This window comes from Oryza sativa, chromosome 1 (genome assembly GCF_034140825.1).
Source record: "Oryza sativa Japonica Group chromosome 1, ASM3414082v1".
In the NCBI taxonomy this organism is placed as follows: domain Eukaryota; kingdom Viridiplantae; phylum Streptophyta; class Magnoliopsida; order Poales; family Poaceae; genus Oryza; species Oryza sativa.
This window is the reverse complement of record NC_089035.1, coordinates 6296399-6322650: the sequence shown is the minus strand read 5'-3', so window position 1 is coordinate 6322650 and position 26252 is coordinate 6296399. Positions and strand designations below refer to the sequence as shown.

Sequence of the window (26252 nt, the reverse complement as noted above, 5' to 3'; positions counted from 1 at the left end):
ACCGATCAACTGGATCGCCTACCGGCACAAGCACCAACCACTGGTGGAGAACTCCCGGTTTTTCAACCGGGAGTAGGAATCTGGGAATAAAGATAGATTGGTTGAAATAACCGGGACTAAAGAGAGAATAGCGGCAGTACCAGATAGTCCCTTTTTCTTTTTCTTTTTTCCCTTCTTATTTTCTCCCGAATCAAGTGACATCCAAATCCCCAAATCAAACCCCAAATCTCCAAATCCCCAAATCAAAGTAACATCCCAAATTCACATGACCAAATCCACATCACAAATCCTAAAAAATTACACACAAATAAAATACATCACATATCCATAAAATGAATCACAAATTTGTACATATAAATGAATCACAAATTATTAAAAAAACAAAAACAAAGCTGTTGCCGCTGCTGCCCGCCGGGCGCGGCCCCGCCAGCTGCCGGCCCACCGGATGGAAAGGGGAGGAGGGGGAGGAGGAGGAAGGGGAGGAGGTGGAGGAGAGTGGATGAGGAAGAGAGGATAGATCTGATCTGTAGGAGAGGAGAGGGGGAGATATTCGATCTGTGTAATTTGCGATTGTGAAGGAGAGGATAAGTGATAGGGATTATATATTTACGCGTTCAATTTTAGTCCCGGTTAGATGATCTTTAGTTCCGGTTGGTAATACTAAATGAAGTTTTTTTTTTGACATGAACTAGTATGGTGGCCTGCGCAAATTGCGCTGCTAGTATCATTATATTTTCTATTATATAATAGCATATATGAAATATTCTTTAATTCTTAATTTCGAATTTCAGTTACTTCTAAATTGTATTCCTATATTAACTTTATAATCTTCTTCCCATGTTTTTTAATTTCGAATTTTAGTTATTTGTAAATTGTATTTTTATACGAACTCTAAACTCTAATTTTAATTTTATTATGTTCATTCTGAATTTTAGTTAGTTTCAAATTCCTATATGGACTCTATACTCTACTTCTAACATTCCTTATTTTTAAATCCGGATTTCTATTATTTCTTAATTGTATTTCTATATGGACTCTATACTCTACTTCTAATATTCCTTATTTTTAATTCCGAATTTTTATTATTTCTTAATTGTATTTTTATATGGACTCTATTCTCTTCTTCTAGTATTCTTTATTTTTAATTCTGAAATTCAGTTATTTATAAATTGTATTTCTATATGGACTCTAATCTCCTCTTCCAATATTCCTTACTTTTTAATTTCGAATTTTAACTATTTCTAAATTATATTTCTATATGGACTTTGTTTTTATTTTTCTCCGATTAATATGAGAATTTCTAGACCGTGAGAGCGAATATGGAGGCTCTTATTTCTATTCCTTTAATAAGTTAACTAGCATGGTCGCCCGCGCAGATTGCGTGGCTAGCATTATTATATTTTCGCTCATATAATAGCATATAAGTTTTCTCATTATATTATGCAAATATATTAAAATGACATCATAATTTTAAATTTTGCAATAACTTTACGAAACTACAAATATGTAATATTCATATTGTATTTTATATACGTTTTAGTTATTAATTATTTTTAATATCAAATTTTAGTTATTTGTAAATTATATATATTCCTACTCTAGACTCATCTTTTAATATTTCTTTTTTTTAATTCCGAATTTTCTGTAAATTGTATTTCTAAATAGACTCTAGGCTCTTCTTCCAATATTATTTATTTTTATTTCTAAATTTTTATTATTTCTAATTGTATTTCTATGTGGACTCTAAACTCATCTTTCAATATTCTTTAATTTTTAATTTTGAATTTCAGTTACTTCTAAATTGTATTCCTATATTGACTTTAAACTCTTCTTCCCTTGTTTTTCTTAATTTTGAATTTTAGTTATTTGTAAATTGTATTTTTATACGGACTCAAAACTCTACTTTTAATTTTATTATGTTTATTCTGAATTTTAGTTTGTTTTAAATTCTTATATGGACTTTATACTCTACTTCTAATATTCCTTATTTTTTAATTCCGAATTTCTATTTTTTTTCTTAATTGTATTTCTATATATGGACTCTATACTCTACTTCTAATATTCCTTATTTTTAATTCCGAATTTCTATTATTTTCTAATTGTATTTTTGTATGGACTCCATACTCTACTTCTAATATTCCTTATTTTTAATTCCGAATTTTAGTTATTTCCTAATTGTATTTCTATATGGACTCTAGTCTCCTCTTCTAATATTCCTTATTTTTTAATTCTGAATTTCAGCTATTTCTAAATTGTATTTCTATATGGACTCTGTTTTTTCTTTTTCTCCGATTAATATGAGAATTTCTAGGCCATGAGAGCGAACGTGGAGGTTCCTTTTTCTATTCCTTTAATAATATAATAGATAGATAGGTATTTAACCATTACTATAAGATTTAGTTAAACTTTACTTCTCAAATTAATGCTTACTGTGAAAAAAGTATGATTAGATTTGTTTTTAAAAGTAAGGTAAAAAAGTATCACAAACTTATTCTAATATATATATATATATATATATATAGTTATTAAAGTTTTAAATTTTTACGACCGAAGAGATAGGTCTGTATTGGTTGGGTCGGATTTTGCAACCACACGCGACAAGATCGATGGATCACACAACGATAATAATTCAGGACGCAAAGCTCATTTGCCTTAGCTGGGATTGAGGGGAGATGAAATTAAGAGAACAATGAGATGATAGATGAGCCATTAACATATGATTAATTAAAAAAACCTATAGATTTTTTTTAAAACATACCGTTTACCGTTTAGTACTTCGGAAAATATGTGCATGAAGAATGAGAGAAATCTTTTATGTTTTTACTGTAAGGACCTGGACCTGTTTAGTTCGAAAAAGAAAATTTTTAGGTATCACATTAGACGTTTGACCGGATGTCGGAAGGGGTTTTCGGACACGAATAGAAAAAACTAATTTCATAACTCGCCTAGAAACCACGAGACGAATCTTTTAAGTCTAATTAATCCGTCATTAGCACATGTTGGTTACTGTAGCACTTATGGCTAATCATGGACTAATTAGGCTTAAAAAATTCGTCTCGCGATTTCCCCCTAACTGTGCAATTAGTTTTCTAAAAAATCTATATTTAATGCTTCATACATGTATCCAAAGATTTGATGTGATGTTTTTGGGAAAAACTTTTTGGGAACTAAACAGGCCCTAAGTAGTTTAGTGCGTGATCATTTGGCCTACAGTTGATAAACCTAAAACAACACATAATCAACCGAAAAACATTTTGGATTAAAATTTTTATTATATTTGCATTATTTGCTGTTTAATAGCTAGCACTGGAAGGTGAAAAAAAAAACTCTCAAAATTGAGTCTAAAACTAAGTTTTAAAATTTCAAAATTTGCATGCACCTTATAACCTGAAACGAGAGCATAAAGAATTTAAAATTAAGTTTAAAATTCTAAATATTTGTTGCGGTTTATAAGCCAACGTAATTATCTGCTTCTTTTATTCATTTTACTATGGCGGAAATTTTACAGGAGACAATCTATTATATTATTAAAGGAATAGAAAAAGGAGCCTCCACGTTCGCTCTCATGGCCTAGAAATTCTCACATTAATCGGAGAAAAAGAAAAAGCAGAGTCCATATAGAAATATAATTTAGAAATAGCTAAAATTAAGAATTAAAAAATAAGGAATATTAGAAGAAGAGACTAGAGTCCATATAGAAATACAATTTAGAAATAGTTGAAATTCGGAATTAAAAAATAAAAAATATTAGAAGAGGAGACTAGAGTCCATATAGGAATACAACTAGGAAATAACTGAAATTCGGAATTAAAAATAAGGAATATTAGAAGTAGAGTATAGAGTCCACATAGAAATACAATTAGGAAATAATAGAAATTCGGAATTAAAATAAGAAATATTAGAAGTAGAGTATAGAGTCCATATAGAAATATAATTAAGAAAAAAATAGTAATTCAGAATTAAAAAATAAGGAATATTAGAAGTAGAGTATAGAGTCCATATAGGAATTTAAAACTAACTAAAATTTGAAATAAACATAATAAAATTAAAAATAGAATTTAGAGTCCGTATAAAAATACAATTTAGAAGAGTTTAAAGTCAATATAGGAATACAATTTAGAAGTAACTAAAATTCAAAATTAAAAATTAAAGAATATTGAAAGTTGAGTTTAGAGTCCACGTTGAAATACAATTAGAAATAATAAAAATTCAGAGAAAATCGGAATTAAAAAAAATATTAGAAGACGAGTCTAGAATCCATAAAGGAATATATATAATTTACAAATAACTAAAATTTGATATTAAAAATAATTAATAACTAACGCGTATATAAAATACAATATGAATATTATACATTAGTAGTTTCATAAAGTTATTATAAAATTTAACATTATGTTGTCATTTTAATATATTTGAATAATATAATGAGAAAACATATATGCTATTATATGAGAGAAAATATAATAATGTTAGCCACGCAGCGCAATCTGCGTGAGCCACCATGCTAGTTGGTAGTAAAAGTAAACAATTTAGGGGTTGTTTGGTTGGTGGCCTCAGTTTGCCACACCAAACCTTAGGCGTGTCACAATTTTTCAGGCTAGTGTTTGGTTGCGTGCCGCAGTTGAGTTAAGCCACACTTTACTAGCACATTGGCCCACGCGTCATACTCTCATTTGCTAGCCAAAGTTTGCCATAGTTGTGGCCAACTAATTGTTGGCCACACTTTATGTGGCTTGCCACAGTTATGACAAATCGAGCTGATCTTAGTACCTGACAGTCTGACACATGCACAAATCCACGGTACCACCGTGCCAGTGAATCCAGCACAAGAATCTTCAGTCAGCCATGGTCTCAGTAGGCCACAGGAGTCACGGGTGCATATCCATGAGGACCACGAGGCCTCGTTTGGATGGGCCTCATTTCCAGCCCATCCCAGTTTATAGCCCATAGATATAGATGACCTACACATACATAAAATTCTTACAGAACTCTATAAACCAAGCTCTTATTATTAACTGTTTAATTTTACTATATGGGCGTTACATAAAAAATAGGGTAAATTACTAGTACGTTTGTTAGAGTTGTGTACCCTAATTTTGTACGTATACAGCCTTTTCCAATATGGATAGGCCGTAACTGAAGCCCAAGTGCCCATGTACACGAGGCCCAAAATGGACCGAAAATATACTACCAAGGAATAAGTACACTCTAGGTCCCTCAATTTGTCGCCCAGTCTGATTTTCATCCTCGGTACAGAAAACCGAATATAACACATCCCTCAACTTACAAAACCATGTAGAAGAGGTCCCTCAACAGTATTGTGGCATGTTTTGGATGACGTGGCACACACGTGACTCCCTTTTACTAGATCCTCATCCCACGTGGCATTGACGTAGCCGTTTACGTGTCAATTGGATCCCCAAAAAATATTAAAATCTGTGGGACCCACATGTCAGCTACACACAAAAATAAATATAAAAGGTGGGCCCATGTCATCCTCCCTCTTCCATCCACCCCCTCTCTTTCTCTCCTCTACACTGCAAAAAGGGAAGCGGCGGCGGGCGGAGTGACAGCGGGCGGTGGGCGGAGAGAGCGTCGGGCGGAGCAGAGGGGCGGCGGGTGGAAGCGGAGCGTCGGCGGGGCGGCGGGCGGAGCGACGGCGGGCGGTGGGCGCCGAGTGAAGCAGAGGGGCGGCGGGAGGAAGCGGAGCATCGGTGGGGCGGCGGGCGGAGCGACGGCGGGCGGTGGGCGCCGAGCGAAGCAGAGGGGCGGCGGGTGGAGCCGAAGGCGGAGCGGTAACCTCGTGCACCACCTGCTGCTCCTCCACCTCTACCGCACGCCTCCGCACCCACTGCGGCACCTGCTTCGGGTCGCTGTCGCCGGTCACTGCCGAGGCCATCTCGCCTCCTCCTGTTGGACGCGGTGACCGCCATAGATCCGGCAGGACTTCATTCCTAGGCCTACCTCGTCGTCGTCCGGGCAGCGGGTGGTGGAATCAGGCGTTGATGTCAGTGACGGGTTTTCGCTAAATCCACCTCCATCGTCCGCCACTGACAAGCTCGGGCAGCGACTCGTCGCCATATTTTCTTTTCCCTCCTTCCGGCGCGCGGGCGAGGAGTCGTGGCGGCGGCTGGAGCGAGAGGAGCGGCGCACGGCGGCGGGAGAGAGGAGCGCCGCGCGGTCAGCCTCCCTGTCTCTCCCTCTTTCATCCGCGACGAAGAGATGGGGGTGGAAAAGGTGGGGTCCCACTATTTTTTTGTTTGACTGACGGGTGGGTCCCGTATATTTTGTTTAGTTTTTTTTTTCAATTTTACTCCTTTATTTCTTTTCGGATCAAAACGCCACGTCAATGCCACGTGGGATGAGGACCTAGTCAAAGGGAGCCACGTATATGCAACATCATCCAAAACCGGCCACAATACTGTCGAGGGACCTCTTCTGTACAGTTTTATAAGTTAAGGGATGTGTTGTATCCGGTTTTCTGCACTGAGGATGAAAATCAGACTGGGCGACAAATTGAGGGACCTGGAGTGAACTTATTCCTACTACCAACATGTAAAGAGACGACCACGAGAAGGCCCACGCCGAAGAAGGGAGAAGGCCTCAACTCGCCGCGGCTATCGCGCTCGCGCCGAACACGACGAGCTGAGTAGGGGCGGGTTCGCGTACGGCCCCCTTAGCCACCCATCGGCGACGTGGTGGTACGCCGCCTCGGTGAGGTGCACGCCGTCCCAGTTCACGTACGCCGACGGGTCGCCGCACACGGTCACCCCCGCCATGCCGCACTGCGCGCTCATGTTGAACTCGAAGTTGTACCGCCCACCGCCGCTGCCGCAGCAAGCTCTCAGCGCGCCCTCCTCCCCGTCGATCCCTGCGCCGCCATATATATGTTCCGGTGACATGAAAATCCAGAAGCTTAATTAGCTCTGAGGTCTGAGCTATGGCGCGGCTCACCGAAGCGGCGCGGCGTCGCGGCGAGCTCGACGAGGGGGGTGTAGAAGTCGCCGTAGATGATCCTCGCGCCGCCGAGCTGCGCCAGGGCGTGGCGTAGCTGCCGGTTGTGCTCCATGGACAGCAGGTTCAGGCTCCTCAGGCAGCCGGTGTCCGGCTCGTAGTCCGCTTCGCTTGAGCCCGCGAACAGCACGAGGTTCGCTGACGAGCACCCCATCGGCGTGATTCCCGACACGAACACCGTCCTCGCGCCGCCGTCGATGAGTTTCTGGCTCAAGAGAAGTTGAGTTGAGTAAAAAGTGTTAATGGTGCAAGGTGTTCGTCCGTGATCTGATCACCTGTGTGGCCGCGCGGATGGTTCCGACGACTCGGGGTGTGAGAGACCTCGCCTCGTCGACGCCCCTGCCGGCGAGCAGCACGGCGGAGTAGTCGTTCCATCCGAGCTCGCCGACGAAGAACAGGGACTCGGAGAAGTAACCCTCGCACCCACCTGGCTTGCAGCCGCAGAGCGACGGTTTCATGCCGTCGAGCCACCCGAGCTGGTCGCCGAGCGAGATGTTGAACGGGGACATCACCGTGAAGTTGTTGGCCACGAAGAACGCGCGGTCCAGCGCCGTGCCGCCGGCCGTCGCGAAGTTGGCGCCATGCTCGAAGCTCCGGTTCGCCGCGAACGACGGCGGAAGCAGAGGGAGCCCCAGCGCTTCGGCTACAAAACAGTAAATCAAACGTCATTGTCAATTCGACAAATTTTGGCAATTCGATCGAAGCACGAGCAAGAAGCCAAGAATTGAATCAAACACAATTGGAAAGACATTTACCGATGAAATCGATGATCAATCTTCCATCGGAGAGGCGGCCGCTGGGATGGTCAAAGAATGTCATTCCGTACGGCGGTTTGGTCATCACGAGGTCGGTTCTCGCCGGACCGTAGATGAGGACGATGTTGCCGGTGTCGGAGAAGGAATCTCCGAAGCTAAAAATGGAGGCGTAATCCGTCTCAACCGAGAAGGAGAAGCTCGAGAGCAACACAAAAATCTGTATCCACAGATATTTCTGCATCATGGCTTCTCCTCCTGATTTCTGAAGAACAAAACAACAAGATTAATAACTACTGTAGGCGATTAATCCCTGCTCCTGACGCATAACTCTGAGTTACATAGATGTAGTGGACGGCCCAACAGTTGAATATATAGAGAATCCCTGATTTAAGATGATGGAATTGTCACGGGCGGTGATCAATCAAAGTCAACTGTTCTGAACAGTAGATGGCTAGTACACTGTGATGTTAACAATGTGTGGACATGTGCTAGGCCACGCACTCTCATCCAAAAATGAGTATGGCTAAGTTATTGACAACATTAGCTTTGGATTATAGTTATGGCTGACATCGGATCTAGATCTGGTTAGTTGTTCCCATATGTGGAGATTATGTGAAAATGGGGCAAAGACTGCAGAGAATTGCTTGCTAATGCCCAGTGACCTACGTCTCAAAAAGAATAAATTCCTCGATTCTCTTTAAAACGGAGGGGGGGGGGGGGGGGGCGCAGGAGTGCAAAGGGCTCCGAAAAGAAACGCAGCGATGTGTGGCGATTCTAGCTTGGGAATGTTGCATTTAGCTAACGAAGGAACTCGCAACACAAATCGGCCCAAAATGCATTCACCTTGAGATAAAAGCCCAGTTATTTGCTCGTTGAGTCACAGTGGACTTAGGAATAAGTTCATCTGACATCTCTTAACTTGTCAACGAATCCGATTTCCATCCCTCATCCGGAAAACCAGACACAACGGGTCCCTTAACTATGAAAAGCGGAGCAGATTAGGTCACTTGGCGGTTTTGAGAGCGGTTTTGGCTGACGTGGTATCTATGTGGCTAATTTGACTCGGTCTTCGTCTGACGTGGCATTGACGTGGCGTTTACGTGGCAATTCGATCCAGAAAAATAATAAATCCTATGGGCCCCACATATCAGTCTAACACAGAAAACAATAAAAAAATGGTGGGACCCACGTGGGCCCCACATGTCAGTCCAACTCACCCCTCCTCTTCTTCCTACTCTCTCCCCATCTCCCCTCTCTTCATCTCTCTCTCTCCTTTCCTCTCTTCAGGCGACGGAGAGGCAGCGGCACGCGGCGGCGATGCGGCCGAACAACGCTGCCTATGCGGAGGAGCTCGGCCGCGCGACGGCGGCGCCGATGCGGCGGGGCGCGGCTGAGCGGCGGCTCGGCGCGAGCGTGGCCGCGCGGCGGCGTGGCCCCGGCGCGGGCACAACGCGGCTCGCGGCCTCGGCGGTGCGGCTGGGCAGCGGTGCCGATGTGGAGGAGCTCGGCCGAGCGACGGCGGCGCCGATGCGGTGGGGCGCGGTTGGAAAGAACAACACAGAATCAATCGACACCTAATTTTTATCGTATTTCCTTTTATGTTGTTTTTCCTTCTCTTCGTTTTGCTCCTCCCGATCTACTGCAGGCGGCTGTCATCATCATCGTCGTCCCTCCGGCCGACTAGTGGTGACGCTGTGTCGGAGCAGCTGCTGCTGCGTGTGCATCTACGCAGCAGCGTTGGCGCATGAGTTAGACGCAGCAGCAGGTGAATTTTTCTGTTGCTTTCCTGCGATAAATCTTGGTGGCAACATTTTCTTCTTCTTTCCTCGATTCTCTTCTTCTTCCTATGGCGCCGGTCGCCGTGGGGAGGCGCTCGCGGCTGCTCGGGCGGCGCGGCTCCTCCGGCCATGCGCCCCGCCGCATCGGCGCCGCCGTTGCTCGGCCGAGCTCCTCCGCATAGGCACCACTGTCCGGCCGCACCACCGTCGCGTGCCACTGACTCTCCGTCGCCTGAAGAGAGGGGAGGAGAGAGATGAAGAGAGGGGAGATGGGGAGAGAGAGGAGGAAGAAGAGGGGTGAGTTGGACTGACATGTGGGGCCATGTGGGTCCCACCATTTTTTTTATTATTTTTCTGTGTGAGACTGACATGTGGGTCCCATGGGTTTTATTATTTTTTTCAGATCGAATTGCCAAGTAAGCGCCACGTCAATGCCACGTCAGATGAAGACCGAGTCAAATTAGCCACGTAGGCGCCACGTCAGCCAAAACCGCCCTCAAAACCGCTAAGGGACCTAATTTGCACCGATTTTGATAGTTGAGGGTCGGGTTTTCCGGATGAACTTATTCCGTGGACTTATTCCTATCCAATGCGTCATGACTCATGATCCTTGCAGTGGGCCGATGAGAAAGGTTGGAAGGCTGGCCTTGTTTGGGTGGGCCCAATTCAGGCCTATCCACCTGTGGGCCAACATTCTCTTTACTTTTGGTTGGTAATGAGAAAACAAAATCAGAGATTGGGTGGACTGCAAAATATAGGGCCTGTTCATTGTAGCCAAAATAAACTTTTACCAAAACCAAAATTTTGGCAAGTTGACAATATTGCTAAAATTTTGGCAGGAATTCTTATGTATTCACCAAATTTAGCAACAAACTAAACGTAGACATTTTTTTAGCAACTTTACCAAAAAAAATAGAGAGAATAGCTACTTTAGTCCCTAAAGTTTCTCTGTATGATCAGTTTAGTCCCTAACATTTTAAATGGTCCAAAGAAATCCTTAACCTTTATCATAAGGTCTATAATAGTCCTTGGGTCCACCAAAATCATCATATGGATATGCTATGTCATCATTCATGCAAATCTATGATGAATTGTCCAATATACCCTTACGTATATCATAGAAAAATAAATATAAGGGTGAATTAGACATAACCATAGGAAAAAAATACTTCTTTTTTCACCCTTTTCAGGTATATTTTTCTCTTACATGTACCATATATTTTTTAACTTTTTTCTTTTGTTTTTTATTTTCCTATGCGTAAGGGTAAATTGGACAAATCATATAGATTTTACATAGGAAGGTGGCATGGCATGTCCATGTGGCGATTTTGGTGGGACCAAGGACTATATTAGCCAACATGACAAATTTAAAAGACTTGTTTGAACAATATGAAAGATTAAGGACTAAAATGACCCAGGAGCGAAACTTTAGGGACCATATTAGATATTCTCCAAAAAAATAATATGGTTGAAAATGACATCAATCTGAACAGCCTCGTAGTACTCATTGACTACCGACAACGTATGATCAAATTATATCGAAAAATTAAAATAGTTTTTCTAATTAGAATAGAAAACCAATCGGTTTGTGTTCTTGAGCAACCAGAACATCCGATTTTCGGGAAAAAAAATGGCTTTTGTCCGTTTTGTAAACCTTGCTCCGGAGTACAAGAGAGCAAAATGGAACATTTTCTGATCGGAATGGGGAGCTTCGCGTTTCTAAGGGAAGCAGATCGTCTGACGTTAGGCGAACAACGCCATAGGGACGTCCAACGTCGATCCATCATCCGATCGGCATCTCACGGTGCTGCTGCTTCCTTCGTTCCGCATCGCACGAGCGCGGCTAGGACGGCCCATTCAACCCATTTACGAGCAACCGCAGAGGGACAAAAACGAACGAGACTGCTCGTCATTCGTCAATCTGCCATCGCGCAAAAAAAAGAAAAGAAAAAGCAATCCCCGGCATGGCTGCCCGCCGCTCCGCTGCGGCTCGCTGCCTTCCTCGACGCGGGTGTGAGAGGAGAGGACTACCGAGGAAGACTGCTTTGACCTCGCCCTCCTCTCCATCCCTCGGCCCCATGTCCTCCCCCACGCGAGAGCTTGCCGTCCTCAACAACGACGGCTTCCACAGCGGCGGCGGCGGTCGCACGAGCGCAACGAATAAGGCGGTCAAACGGGCTCGCGGTCAGCCCATGCCAATGAAAATGGCCCACAAACATCCTCATTGCCGTGCGCCGCCGTTTGTTGCTCTGTTTCTGGAGGGAAAAAAGGGTGCCATTATACTCAGATGGAGGGAAAAAAAGACCATTTGGCTGTTGTTCTTATGGCGATGAAGATGGTGAGCGAGCAACAAGAAGCTTTTCTCCACTTGATCGTAAGTCTGCACTAGTTATCTATCTTCTTCTATATCCTTCATGAATAGCTTCTTAGAATTCATCAAACTCCCTTTATTAAGTTGCCCCCCTTGCCATCAAAGAAACGTCAGACTGAAGATACAAATCAAATTCTGCCATCTAACTCGTGAGATGGAAGGAGATAGGTTTGTAATACATCTCCATGCTCATGTATTCTTTTCCTTTTTGTCATATGTATGCACTAGTCTCATATTTTTTTTATAGAGAAATGCTAGTACCATGTTCTGTACCTCATATTGGAATGGAATTCAAAAGTCCAGATGAGGCTTGGATATTTTGGCATCACTATGGAGGTCAAAAAGGCTTTGAGGTCAAGAAAAGGTACACAAACAAAAGACATCAGATGACAAAGTTACATCATTTAGATATGTTTATGGAAATGAGGGTCATCGAGGACAAGACAAGAGGGATCATCTAACAAAGTGTCCCCGAGCTGAAACCCGCACTGATTGTCAAGTCCGCATGGGTGTAGTATTGGACAAAAAAGACGGAAAAGTATAAAGTGACTAACCTAGTTTTGGAACACAATCACTCCTTGCACTTACGTGAAACCTTGCACTTGATGGTTTCACAAAGGAAAATTTCAGATTTACATGCTTTTGAAATTGAAACAGCTGATGATGCAGGAATTGGGCCAAAGGCAGCACATGAGTTGGCTAGTCGCCAAGTCGGTGGATCACATAGTCTTAGCTATAGCCTTCGTGATCGCAAGAATTATTTGCGGAGCAAGCGGCAAAGAGAGATGGCATATGGTCAGGCAGGTAGCATGCTTATGTATTTCTAGGAAAAAATTGCTGAGAACCCATCATTCCAATATGCATTGCAAATGGACAGTGAAGAACAGATAGCAAATATTTTCTGGGCTGATGCTAAGATGATACGTGACTATGCACATTTTGGGGATGTTGTTAGTTTTGATACTACGTTTGGAACAAACAATGAGAGTAGGCCTTTAGTGTCTTTGTTGGATTCAATCATTTTAGACAAACAATAGTTTTTGGTGCTGCTCTCATGTATGATGAAACATTCGACTCTTTCAAGTGGCTCTTTGAGACTTTTCTAAAAGCACATAATGGGAAGCATCCCAAAACAATATATATAGATCAAGATATAGCAATGGGAAAGGCCATTGAGTACAGAGTTGTTGGTGATCCTTCAGAGCAGACATCTATTTGCAGCTGTGGGCAATTTAATAGGATTGGAATATTGTGTGGGCATGCTCTAAAGGTTCTTGATTTGATGAACATCAAGTCACTTCCAGCACAATATATATTAAAGGGATGTACACGGGAAGCAAGGAGTGGAATAGTAACTGACAGCAAGGGAATAAATATAATTGAGAACCCAATGATGGAAGCTTCCCTTCGCTACAAATTTCTATCCCACAGGTTTCTCACTTTGGCCCAACAAGCTGCTAGCTATCCTGAGTGCACATTGTTAGTAAATAATACACTTGACATTCTTAGCAAGCAAATTGAAGAGCACCTCAGTGGATATGCTAGTACTTCAGATCAAAGTGCAACCCACAAGGAGGTTATGCCCCCAAATAACTTGTTGAGTAATGCACGCCTAAAGAAAAAGGAGGTTCGTGTTAGAAGTTCAAAGCGAAAAAGAAATTGGCTAATAAAAAACGAGACACTACACAAAAACGACAAAGTAAAAAGGGTAAAAGTCCGAAGGTATGTTCTAAAAAAATATTGCAATACCATGTTACTATTCAGTCATGTGTTCACTTCATCCTTTTACATTATTTGGTTCGAAGGAACAAAAGACTAGGCAAAATACACTCCATGCTGGTGCAGCAACACAAGTGGCAGAAGATAGTTTTGCTATGGACAAGGAGGAGTCTGGAGAATACATGCACCTAAATAGCTTCACTCAGCTTTTGACGGTAATACATGCACCTAAATAGCTACGAAAATATATAATAAAACAACCAATGATTAATCTTTTTCTTTGTAGGGGCAGATAAATGATTATCTTTTAGTTGACGATGCATTTTAGTGATGAAGTCATGTTCTGGAGGATAACCCAAGTTTGGTTGCAATACTGTGATAGTACAAGTATGATGGAGCTAGGGAAAAAACATGAGAACTTTTGTGTCTATGGTTAATTTTGTTTTGGCAGATCCTAGTGAAGCACTTCTGTTCTATTTTGGGGTTATCCTGTCGAAGACATACTCTTATATTGGCAACACTCAATGATGTATATATGTCTAGCTTTCTTTTGCTATCTTGAAAGCAAAACTTCAGGGACAAAATATGTTCAGTCATCAGATGTCCAATGTAGCAACAAGTATCACATTTTAATGTTCAGCGTTCACTGTCCAAGCCTTTCTGCCATTGCTATCTGAAACTCTCAATCTGATTTTGTCACAAATAAAATGACCCAATTAACTTCTTCACATTATCAAATGCTCACAAAAATCAGAGTATCAAATTGACATTATTATCACATTCAATACTGAATCACAGTTTCAATTGACATCGATTTTCAATCTCAATTCAGATATTCCCAAATTCTAAAACAGAGATTGTCGCCCTCTTCAGAAAGCTATGATGGTGCTGCCATGCTAGTCGCTTCCTTCCCATGCCTGTCCAGGCTTGGCAACAACGGTCGCCCTTTCTCCCATTTTTGTTCGGCTCTTGCGATTCCTCCGACGTGGGTGGTGGTGAAGAGCTTGGCGCCACCGCCGCCGCCGCTGCTGTGGAAGCCGTCGTTGTCGAGGACGGCAACGCCTGGAAGCTCTCGCGTGGGGGAGGACATGGGGCCGAGGGATGGAGAGGAGGGCGAGGTCGAAGCAGTCTTCCTCGGCAGTCCGCTCCTCTCACGCCCGCGTCGAGGAAGGCGGCGAGCCGCAGCGGAGCGGCGGGCAACCATGCCGGGGATTGCGTTTTCTTTTCTTTTTTTTTTGCGTGATGGCAGATTGACGAATGACGAGCAGTCTCGTTCGTTTTTGTCCCTCCGCGGTTGCTCGTAAATGAGCTGAATGGGTCGTCCTCGCCGCGCTCGTGTGATGCGGAACGAAGGAAGCAACAGCGCCGTGAGATGCCGATCGGACGATGGATCGACGCTGGATGTCCCTCTGACATTGTGTGCCTAACGTCAGATGATCTGCTTCCGTTTCTAAGACAGCATAGGTAGTTTGGTACAAACTGTTATTGCCCTCTGATCTTGGATTGAACAAAAATGATCCTTCTGGAGGAGATAACCCCAATGAAACAAGGGCAGTTTATCCCAATGAATTCAACCACACTAAAAGAAACAATTTATAAACTCGAATGCTTGTATTTCCCCGGAATTGTATTCCTCAATGTAGGGCATGTTTGGCACAGCTCCAGCTCCAGCTCCACCCCTCCTGGAGCTGGAGCTCAGCCAAACAGTTTCAGCTCCACCAAAACTGGGAGTAGAGTTGGGTGGAGCTCTCTCACAAAATAAAGTTGTGAAGCTGGGTTTATGCAGCTTCACAACTCCACTCCAGATCCAACTCCTAGAGTTAAATTGAGGAGTTGAAGCTGTACCAAACTGGCTCATACTCTGCTCGATTCTCAAATCAGATTAGAGTTTGACACCGCGAGAGATGAGGCCTCCGCCCGTGCCCCGGAGTGCGGAGTCAGGCCGCGCGCTTCATGCCGCCGTGGCGCCCGAATAGCCCCGCCTGCAACACCCAATCCTCGATCATCTCCTGCGCCACGCGGCCGTTGTCCGCCGGCACGAGGTGCCCGGCGCCGTCGACAATGACGTGGGAGAGCGGGCCGGAGCGCTGCACGTACCCGGCGAGCTCCTCGCCGATGCGCCACACGGCGCGGTCGGCGACGAGGAAGGCGGTCAGGCCGTCCCACTTGAGCTCCCGCATCCACGCCTCCGTCGACACCACGCCGTCCCTGAGGTTGAGGTCGCGGATGCCCTGGTACAGCAGCACGCGCGTTCCCCGCAGCAGCGCCTCCACCCCCGGCTTCACGCTCTTCATCACGTCCCCGTGCATCGCCGCGCCCACCGTGTCGCTGCAGTCCTCCCACTCCACGTCAGTGCGTGCGCCCAGTGCCGCCTTCACCTCCGCCCGGTTCACGAACTTCCCCACGGGGCCCGTCTCGTAGGGGCGCTGCTTCGCCGCGTCGAACTGCGTCGCCAGGCCCGTGGCGTTCTCCAGCAACGACAGCACGAGCTCCCTCGCGTCGGCCGCCTCGCTCCACCTCGCCGCGTTTGTCAGCTCGACGGCTCTCGCCTGCAGCGCCTCCAGCTCCCGCCTCTGCTTGGCGTTGATCAGGCCCATGAAGTAGGCGGTGTCCGCGTGCGTCGCCACCTGCGCGACGGGGTGCGTCAGCCCGTTGTCGATGGCCACGCCGTGGAGGTTAACCCGCAGCCGCTTCGGCAGCGTCGGGTTCACGGCCAGGATGTACGACCCAGCCGCCGGGACATACTTGCCGGCGTAGCTCTCGCCGGTGAGGAAGAAGGGGCGGGAGCGGAAGCCCGGCTGGAGCGCGAAGAACGACTGCAACGCGGTGAAGAGGTGCGCGGCGACGACGAACTGGTTGGTGGGGATGGCGGCGGGGGACGGCGCGGCGCTGAAGCCGGTGCCGAGCGGGTTGTCGATGAAGAGAAGGCCAAACCGGCGATTCCACGCGAATGGGTTGGGCGAGAGGGAGAGCGCGTCGTGGTTGACGAAGTAGGGGCCGAGCTCGAAGAAATTGCCGGTGAGGCCGGAGCAGCCGGGGCCGCCCTGGAGCCAGAGGATGATCGGCGTGGAGGCCGGCGGCGTGAGCAGGTGCGTGGCCTCGTAGTAGGCGAAGAAGAGCGAGGCGTTGGCTGTCGGGATGGGGAGGTAGCCGGACTTGGTCGGCAGGGCTTCCTTGGGGAACGCCGCCGCCGCTTAAGCTGAGGGTGTGATGGCTCTGGCGCTAACGAAGCCGACGAGCAGGAGCACGACGAGGAGAAGCGCCGCCGGCGGCGGAGCCATTGGTGAGTGACTGCGGTTGAGACGGGAACAGGATCAGCTTGTCAGTCTGTGGTCCGTGGCGTTCAAATGGCAGTTGGTGAATGCATATGCACCGATCAATCAGCTCAGCTCGTGCCGGTAATAATCAGATAGAGATAGTACGACAAGATGTCTGTGTAACTGTGTTTTGTAGAAGTACTGTCTGGCTGCCTGTTTGTCATTGACGAGAGAGGACTTTTGGAAAGTGACACGTCACGGGGTGTGGTGTAAGCGGTGATTTCAACAAGAAAATGGCATCGGAATAACTGAATTAGTATGATCTGCTCGTCCGTCTCCGCGATAAACTGAAGCGGGGACGAGAGATTCTGTACCACATAGGGCTGAAAATGGTACGAAAATTTTCGAGATTTTTGGTTTCATTTTCAGTCTATACCAACCGTTTTAGTCGGTATCAATAACAAACAGTGGTGAAAATGGAAACGGTAATATCTTTCGAAAATGGATGGAGGTTTTTCAGACCGTTTTATCGGTAACCGTATTTGTATGATAATTTCTATCAAAAATTCTGAAAGATTTCAAGCAGAACAGCCAACCAAACCCATCGGAAGTCCATAAATAAAGGAAGTCTATTGCATGCCAAAAAAAAAGGAGAAGTGACCAAGAAAAATGTTGTTAACCCTATAACATGGTATGTGAATTTTGCTGAACTTTGGTGTTCTCAACTTATCTATGTTGAAGTATTGTTAAACTTTATTTATATTGTCCGTCATACTTATTATTATATCATTAATCATCATATAATGGTACTATGTGGAGTGTGATAATGCAAGAATAAAGTTAAAAAGTCATATTCGTGATACTTAAATGTGTACAATGTCACACTCCTCTGATACCAACATGAATTTTCGATTTCCAACCAATATCGATATATTCCGTTCCGACGGTCCCATTTCCGATATACCGATATTACTGATATCGTTACCGTTTTCAGATCTATCGTTCCAATTCAGTTTTCGAGAAAAAAAATACAAAAATGAAAATGGTATAGGGTTTTTCCGACCGTTTTCATCCCTAGTGTCAACTGCTGCAATTTTTTTGGTGGCTGGTTTGGTCAGTCGAACCTAGGGATGAAAACGGAGCAGATATGGACGGATAATGCTCATACCATATTCGTTTTCATATTTTTTGCCGGATACGGAAACGAATACGGATAGCTCGAATACGGAAACAAATACGGACTATCTCGAATACGAATAAGAATCGAATATGATCGGACACGAATACGGAAACAAATTTTTCTCGGAACACGAAAACCAATTCAACTTCTAATAGAAACAAATATCAACATATATAATTAGATCATTTTATATAAAATATAGTATAATTTATAAATATTTTTAAAATTTTAAATAATATTAATAATGTGGACTAGTGTTAAGAGATGAACTACTATTAAAATTTAAAAAGGTATATTGAAGGTCATAGAGTTATAAAGAAATGGGGTATGTCTTGTGGCTTCTGCGGATATCCGAATAGCACTGTTCACCGGATATCCGAATTATTATCCGTATCCGACGGAAATCCTGATACCATATTCGTATTCGTATCCGAGAGAAAATATCCGTATTCGTATCCGTATCCGAACTATCCGAGAATTATCCGATCCGAGAGGTATCCGTATTCGTTTTTATCCGGAGCGGACGGAAACTATCCGCACCGGTTTCATCCCTAATCGAACCAAACAAAGCCCCTCACCAACCCTCTACCACTGGGCCTTGCGTCACTTGATGAATCCATCACTCGTTGCCATTGATTGCTCTCGTCAATTCTTACCTTCCAAAGCTGCCGCCTGCCGGACTGCCGAATGTGGAATTTTTTTCATTTTTAAATTTTTATTTTTTAATATTTACATAAATATTATATCAGTGAAAATATTTACAGAAATAGACCCTGCCGTTCAAGTAGAGGGCAAAGTGACATAGTACACGACGTCGTGTGTGTATTTTGTGCTGAGGTTTGTAAGGGCGGCAAGGGGCAAAGTGCAATTTTCGCCACATGGAAAATTCGCATGCTCGCTCAGCATCCTCTAGCGCTTGGTCACACAAGTCACCCCGCCGGGTCTATTTCTGTAAATATTTTCACCGGTATAATATTTCTATAAATATTAAAAAATAAAAATTTAAAAATGAAAAAAATTCGCCGAATGTGTGCCGGCGTGCAGGATCAGTACCGCGCGACGTAGCCACGGGCGCCCAGCACGGCCGTGACCACGTCGGTCCTCTGCTGATCCATCGTCAGCGTACGGTCACGTGGATTTTGGGCGGCAGCCGATGGTAACCACCCATTTCGGCCCATCAGATTTTGGATCGCTACGAATGGTGCATCTCTTGCTGCTCACACCGAGGGCCCGAGAAGCCTTCGCTGCCGGATCCTATGCACGCGCTCGGGGATGAATTTGGTGAGCTTACAGCAACACGAACACTTTAATTTCTGGCCATTTTTACGTGCATTACTCTCACTTTATTTATCGGAATTGCTAAAAAGATATCTACAGATTTCTGGACTGATTTCAGTCGGTTTCACTAGCCGAACGATTGCTCCATGAGTATTTATTTGGCTATGCCTCTTCACGCACCGTGGCAAAGTTGTATCCAATCCTCTTTGCTTTATTACTAGCATTTAACATTAACATTACACTGCTACCTTCTCCTGTGAAATCTAGGATTGCATGCTTTTTGCTTGTTTGTTTTTTATTTTCTCAGTGTAAGGTTTGAATTTACAATGTAATTTTTTGGATTTACACTATAACTAGAAAAATACCCATGCGTTGCAACGGGTGAATGCTATTTTATTCTTATTATTATACGGTTTATTTAATATGAAATTCACTATAAGAATTTGCTTGAATATATATTTTTCTAGAAAATCATAATATATAATTAGGAATCTAATTATCCTAAATTAGCATGCGAGTTTTTTTAAAATAGATTTCTTATACGATTCCTTCCGTATTTTTCTAAAAGCAAACGAACTTAAAATCCGACTTAAATACGGATATGTATTTCTAGAAGTGAACAAACTTAAAAAATAATTTATACACAGATGACATATCAAAGTACCGGTAAAAAATTTTTAATTTTTATAATAGTAGAGATAATAGGGAAAAGCCTAATTTGACTCTGCCTGGATATAGGACGAATTTGGACAGTTATAACAATCCCAACAACTACTAAAATCATAAAATAACTTCTTCGGTAGTATGGAGGTTTTCACTAACATGGCACGTTAACCCTTGTCAAACCGGCTGAATCTAACACTGGGACACGTGACACTTAGGTGTAATTGAAAAACAAAAGTGAAAAGGAAAAATACAAATTACCCACAGTGAGTACCATTACTGTTTTTTTTATCTCGCGTGTTGCTCCTCACCCATTGGCCAGGGGCATATGGCCCAAAGTACTTTTAAAGCATATCTTTTATGTTTATCTATTTATACATTTGTTTCTACAAAAGACAAATAGTCAAATGAATTTGAAAAGTCAATTGCCTCATATAATAAAAAAGGGCTGTATTGTTATGACAGAATGGCCCATTTAATTTGGTATATAGTCTGGAAAGGTCAAAATTTTAGTATTGTAAAATATTGAAAAGGTTTACTTTGTGTTTTGGGCAGTAATCTGAACCGGCCCTTAAGCTATAAAGGACATATTCCAACATAATTTATCTAGGATTCATATATGTTGTTCTGACAGAAATGGTCCTTAAAACCCCTCAACCTCCGTAGCAATTCAACAATGATATACCAAATTTAAGCTAGAAAGGAGGACAGATTCTAACATAGTTTATCTAGGATTCATTTATGCTGTTTAGCCAGCCATCAGCAATGAAGTGGTAGGCTGCCTCTGTCATGTGGCCATCCCAGAACAAATGGGTGGATGGATCCTCGCACACCGTCGCGCCTGGCATGCCACATCCAGCACTCATGTTGAAGTTGTACTTCCCACCTCCACCGCAGCAACATCTCAAAATATCGCTGGTAAAACCTGCACGATTAACTAATAGTCACCAATCTCATCTTCTGAAAAAAAAAGAGACTTATATCGTCATCTTAATACTACAAGTCTACAACTAATTAACATTTTGTATAGGATAAGATCAAAGAACAGATCAATTTACAGCCTCATCGTTTGGCTTGTTTGTGGAATAAATCAAATGACATATTTGCAAACGAAAAGTAATTTATAAATAAAATTTTTATATACATGTTCTTAGCGATATAAAAGCAAAGGCTGAAAAATAAACTTCGACGAAAAAACCTCAAAATCAGCTTCAAAGGTTGAAAATTCAATTTTTAACTGATAAGCATAAGCATAAGAAAAATATGAGGCCATTAATTAAAGCATGTAATTATAATGTGCTACACTAACCAAATGTGCCAGGGGACTGGACGATTCGAATGACCGGGGTGAAGAAATCTGCATAGATAACTCGGACATCTGGGTGGTTTTTCTGGACATTCTTGATGGCATCCTGTAGCAGCGTGTTGTGATACACTGCGATCTCGTTGAATTGCCTCAGGCATCCGGTGCCTGGTTCGTAGCCCGCTGGATCGGTGCTGGGAAACATCGCTAAGTTGGGCGGCATGCATCCCAATGGTGGTATCCCTGGAACGACCACTGCCTTTGCCCCATCCCGCTTGATTATCCTCTGTTAAAGATCGATAAAAAGAACAAAGGTTGCTTGTTAAATATTTGTCAGCCAGCAAAAATTGTCGTGGTAAATTGGATGGTTAATAGCTACGGATGCTTCCTCCGTCTTTTTATATTAAAAAAAAGACTAGCACGATAGCTAGCATCGTTATATTTTTTTTTCTATTTTTACATTTAAATGGCAACAAAATTTTAAAGGAAAAGGCTATACGTACTAACTTTTTCTTACTAACACTGATGTGTCATGCTATGAGTGTATCTAGATTTTTTGTAACTTCCATCTACTTAAATCAAACGGTTGAGATGATTGTTAGTAAAAGTTTAGTAAGAAAAATTTAGTATGTGTAGCATTGCTCAATTTTAAATTATGTATTAACTTGATAAAACTAACCAATGCGTGATATTCATATTGTATATTGTATATACGTGATAGTTATTAATTATTTTTTCATTTCGAATTTTAGTTATTTTTAAATATAATTTATATATAGACTCTAAACTTTACTTTTTATTCTAAATTTCAATTAATTATAAATTCCTATATAAACTTTAGAGTTTTTCACAATATTCCTTATTAATTAATTTAGAATTTCTGTTATTTCTAAATTGTATTTTCTACATGGACTCTAAATTCTTCCTTTAATATTCCTTATTTTTAACTTTCAAATTTTAGTTTTTTATAAATTATATTCTACATGGACAATAGACTTTTCTTCTAACATTCCTTACTTATTTTAATTTTTATATTTAGTTATTTCTAAATTGTATTTATATATGGACTCTAACCTCTGTTTTTAATTTTCTTATTTTTTTTTACTTCCGAGTTCAATCAGTTCTAAGTTGTATACCTATGGACTTTAATCTCCTTTTTCAATATTTCTTATTTTTAATTTCGAATTTACGTTATTTTTATAAATTTCTATATGGATTTTAGACTCTTCTTCCAATATACCTATTTTTTTAGTTCTGAATCTCTGTTATTTCTAATTGTGATTCTATATGGAGTCTAAACTCACCTTTCAATATTGCTTTTGTTAATTTCGAATTTCAGTTTTTTTCTAAATTATATTCAAAAATGGACTCTAGCCTCTTCATTCAATATTCCTTATTTTTAATTTATAACTTTAATTATTTCTAAATTGTATTTCTATATGTACTCTAAACTCTACCTTTAATTTATTTACTTTTATTCTGAATTTCAGTTAGTTCTAAATTCTTATATGGACTTTAGAGTCTTCCTACAATATTCTATATTTTAATTTAAATTTCTGTTATTTCTTAATTGTATTTCTATACGGGCTCTAAACACTTCTTTTAATATTTTTTTCTATTTTTTAACTTCCAAATTTTAGTTATTTATAAATTATATTCTATATGGATTTTAAACTCTTCTTCCAACATTTTTATTTTGAATTTTAGTTATTTATAAATTATATTTTTCTATATGGACTCTAACCTCTACTTTTAATTCTACTTTTTTATTTCGAATTTGAATCAGTTCTAAATTGTATACCATACTGGCTCTACCCTCCTCTTTCAATATTCCTTATTTTTTAATTTTGAATTGGCATTATTTTTTAATTGAATTTCTATATGGACTTTATTTTTTTTCTTTTTCTCCTATTAATACAAGAATTTCTATGCCCATAATATGTTAGAGACAGTCTATATTAGCAGTCATGTTATATAGCAATTGTTAGGAAAAACTATTGTACAGCGCGCAGCAGAGTTCGTGTTCGATCTTTCCCGAACAACGAGTAAAAAGACATAGATGGGTTACCTCCAGGGCGGAGCTATATGTTAGAGAGGGGGTGTCCGGGAACCCGGTCAAAAAAATTTTAGCTATAATTCGTCTATTAATTTCTACCAAATGTGCATCACCTCAATGTAAACCTAAGCACCCGCATTAGGTTAAATTTGATCCAAAGCAAAGTAAAGTAAAGCAAGCACGTGACGCATCTCTCCATTTCGCTATAGCTTCGCCCTACTTACCTCAGTGGCTGACGAGATGGTTTTCACCACGTCTGGAACCATCGATCTCACTTCCAGCGGGGTCTTCCCGAAGACGGAGAAGCTGTAGTCGTTGACGCCAAATTCTCCCATGAAGAAGAGGGACTTATGGAAGAAGCCCTTGCACTCTGCACGCACACGACATGGAACGGTTCGTTAACTTGCTTGTAAGCTTCAGCCTTGCATGGCCATACCCATGCATAATGGTGAAGTAGCTAGACTGGAGTATGTACTACTGTGATGAGCAGTAATTAACCAGCGGTAACTGAAATTTACCTTGGGCAGGGCTGCACAGCAACGGCTTCAACGAGTCGAACCAGCCTAGCTGCACGCTGGAGCTGGTGTTGAGAACGAACTTGCCGACGCCGGGGATGTCGCTGAAGAAGCTGGCGTCGAGACTCGTGGCGCCGGCGACGGCGAAGTTGGCGCCTTGCCGGAAGCTGCCGTTGTGCGCCAGGTACGGCGGGACGAACGGCAGCCCGAGCTTCTCCGCTGCACACTCCGATCCAGCCGTCCGGCAGGACAATTAATCGAGCACGTTGAACGCGTTCTTTTCCAGGGAAAGAAGAAGCTAACAAAAAAGCTAATATAGACGAAATTGGCACTCACCGATGAAGTCGATGATGAGGCGGCCGTTGGAATTACGCCCGGTGGGTTGGCCGAAGAAGGTCATGCCATAGGGAGGCTTCGTCGCCGGGCTGAACAGCGAGTGCTCGGCGAAGACGACGGCGCCGTTGCCGGTGTCGGCGAACGAGTCGCCGAAGCTAAAGATGGAGTCGTAGTCGTAGTCGTCGCGCCGCCGGCAGGGGAGGCAGGAGGAGACGGCGGGCAGGAGGAGAACCAAGACGACGCGTAGGAGCTTCATCGTCGTGTGGTACGTAGAGTAAGGAGCTCGACGATGGCGATGGGAGGAAAAATTGTATATATCGATCGCGCATAGATTTTCTTTGCTAAATATATGACCTACAGATTACACTAACCTTGCCGTCGCGGTCGGTTGCCACAAGAGTTGACGAATTGGGGTGCGATAGATTTTTGCACATTGAGCTTGAGAAAATGACGAGTGAAGCGATGAAAGTCGCCGCAGAAACCGCCGTTGCTTCCAGCTCGAAAAGTCGCAAACAAGTGCAGAGTGATCTAACTAAAGTCAACCGCATCTGATGCCAAAGTGGAGGCACACGAAAAGCACGAGTGAGCTCGTATGCTAGTTGGCAGCACGGCGTACGTGGTATATGCAAAGTATTCCGATTTGTATCCTAATATTTTACGATACTACGATCCTACCAAGCCGAAACGATACCGACCCCACATGGTATCTTAATTTTCATAGTATCTCGATCCTACTATTTATTACTATACGATCCTATAAAATCTTAGGTGGTATCCCGATTTTACGATCCCTACGATATTACAAAATATTATTTAAAATAACATGGTTTGAAAATAATGTAACTAAATATGCTCAAATTTATATAAAAATCAGTTAAATATATCAAAACCAACATGGTTTCTCTTGATAAATGTCTCTATTTGCATGACATATATTATTACTATATTTTTTTTATATAGAATGGCTATATATAATTAATATAAATGTTAATTAAACTTAAAAAAAGCAAATATCATAGTATCCCGATACTATGATATGATCATACGATACGATATTACTTTGAGCAAAACGATACTACCTAGTATCCCGATCCTGACAACCTTAGGTATATGTGCACGGTGCACCTAGCAATCCCTAAAAAAAAGTCAACCCCATCCGGCGAAAAATAAAAATCGGCCAGTCCTTATTAAGATCAAGAGAAGAGTCTTGCAGGTTACAACAACATCTACTATAATGTACCAACTATATTGCAATGCAATATATAGTTGCACTCACTCCTCACATCCCCACACGAAAAAAAAATATAGCAACTTGTGTGTTGTAATGCAACAGTTGCACTCATGCCTCGCCTTCTAAGGCCATTCATAGTGCAAGCACCCACTAAGGGATGACAGCTAGGACAAAGACCCTATGTTCACAGTGCAAGCACCGAGTGGGACCCACAGTGCACAGCTTTACCAAATCAATCCCCAACTCCTCCCTCCTTCCTCGATTTCTCCGGCTCCTTCCTCACTCTCACCACGCCCGCCTCCTCCTCCCTCCTCACCACGCCGGCTCTCCCATGCCCCCTCCGCTGGCGCCGGCTCCCTTCCTCCCTCCGTCGGCGCCGGTTCTCCTCTCCTCCGGGCCGTGCGGCGGCGACGGCGTCCTCCGGACCGAGCAGCGGCGGCGGCAGATTCGAAGAAGCGGCGGTGGGAGGACGGCGGCGGTGGGAGGACGGCGGCGCGGTGGACGGTGGGGGCGGCGTGACCGGCGAGCTCCGAGCGGCCGAATCGGCGGCAGCGTGGCCGGCGAGCTCCAGGCGACCAGATCGGGAGCGGCGTGGCAGTCGAGCTCCCGGCAGCCAGATCGGGGGCGGCGTGGCCGGCGAGCTCTAGGCGGCCGGATTGGGGGCGGCGTGGCCGGCGAGCTCTGGGAGGCTTCTCCCCTCTCCTCGCGGCGGCAGATCGAGAAGGCCGAGGCGGTGGCTCGCGACGAGCTCGGCGTCGCGCAAGCGGCGGAGGGGAGACCGGCGGTTCTTGGCGGC

General features: G+C 43.2%; 2 protein-coding genes, 1 long non-coding RNA gene and 2 pseudogenes across 3 annotated transcripts; 2 read left to right on the top strand and 3 right to left on the bottom strand.

The window, feature by feature from the left end:
• Nucleotides 1–6422: 6422 nt before the first annotated feature.
• Nucleotides 6423–8153, bottom strand: LOC9270889 (GDSL esterase/lipase At2g27360). Its single transcript, XM_015780565.3, has 4 exons — nucleotides 7770–8153; nucleotides 7290–7657; nucleotides 6955–7219; nucleotides 6423–6871 (listed from the first exon to the last, which is right to left on the bottom strand). Exons 1-4 carry the CDS (start codon nucleotides 8011–8013, stop codon nucleotides 6618–6620), a joined length of 1131 nt encoding a protein of 376 aa, XP_015636051.1. The 5' UTR covers nucleotides 8014–8153; the 3' UTR covers nucleotides 6423–6617.
• A 1473-nt stretch (nucleotides 8154–9626) lies between these two features.
• Nucleotides 9627–10132, top strand: LOC136354891 (uncharacterized). Its single transcript, XR_010738748.1, has 2 exons — nucleotides 9627–9844; nucleotides 9951–10132. It is a non-coding gene; the product is annotated as an uncharacterized lncRNA (long non-coding RNA).
• A 2070-nt stretch (nucleotides 10133–12202) lies between these two features.
• On the top strand, nucleotides 12203–14165 carry LOC136354903 (protein FAR1-RELATED SEQUENCE 5-like; annotated as a pseudogene).
• Nucleotides 14166–15102: 937 nt separating this feature from the next.
• Nucleotides 15103–17023, bottom strand: LOC4325261 (serine carboxypeptidase-like 50; annotated as a pseudogene).
• A 3563-nt stretch (nucleotides 17024–20586) lies between these two features.
• On the bottom strand, nucleotides 20587–24771 carry LOC4325260 (GDSL esterase/lipase At1g28590). The gene is made up of 6 exons (XM_015779531.3): nucleotides 24597–24771; nucleotides 24226–24475; nucleotides 23893–24108; nucleotides 23599–23744; nucleotides 21325–21604; nucleotides 20587–20940 (listed from the first exon to the last, which is right to left on the bottom strand). The coding sequence occupies exons 1-6, from the start codon at nucleotides 24657–24659 to the stop codon at nucleotides 20744–20746; spliced, it is 1152 nt and encodes a 383-aa protein (XP_015635017.1). The 5' UTR covers nucleotides 24660–24771; the 3' UTR covers nucleotides 20587–20743.
• Nucleotides 24772–26252: the final 1481 nt, after the last annotated feature.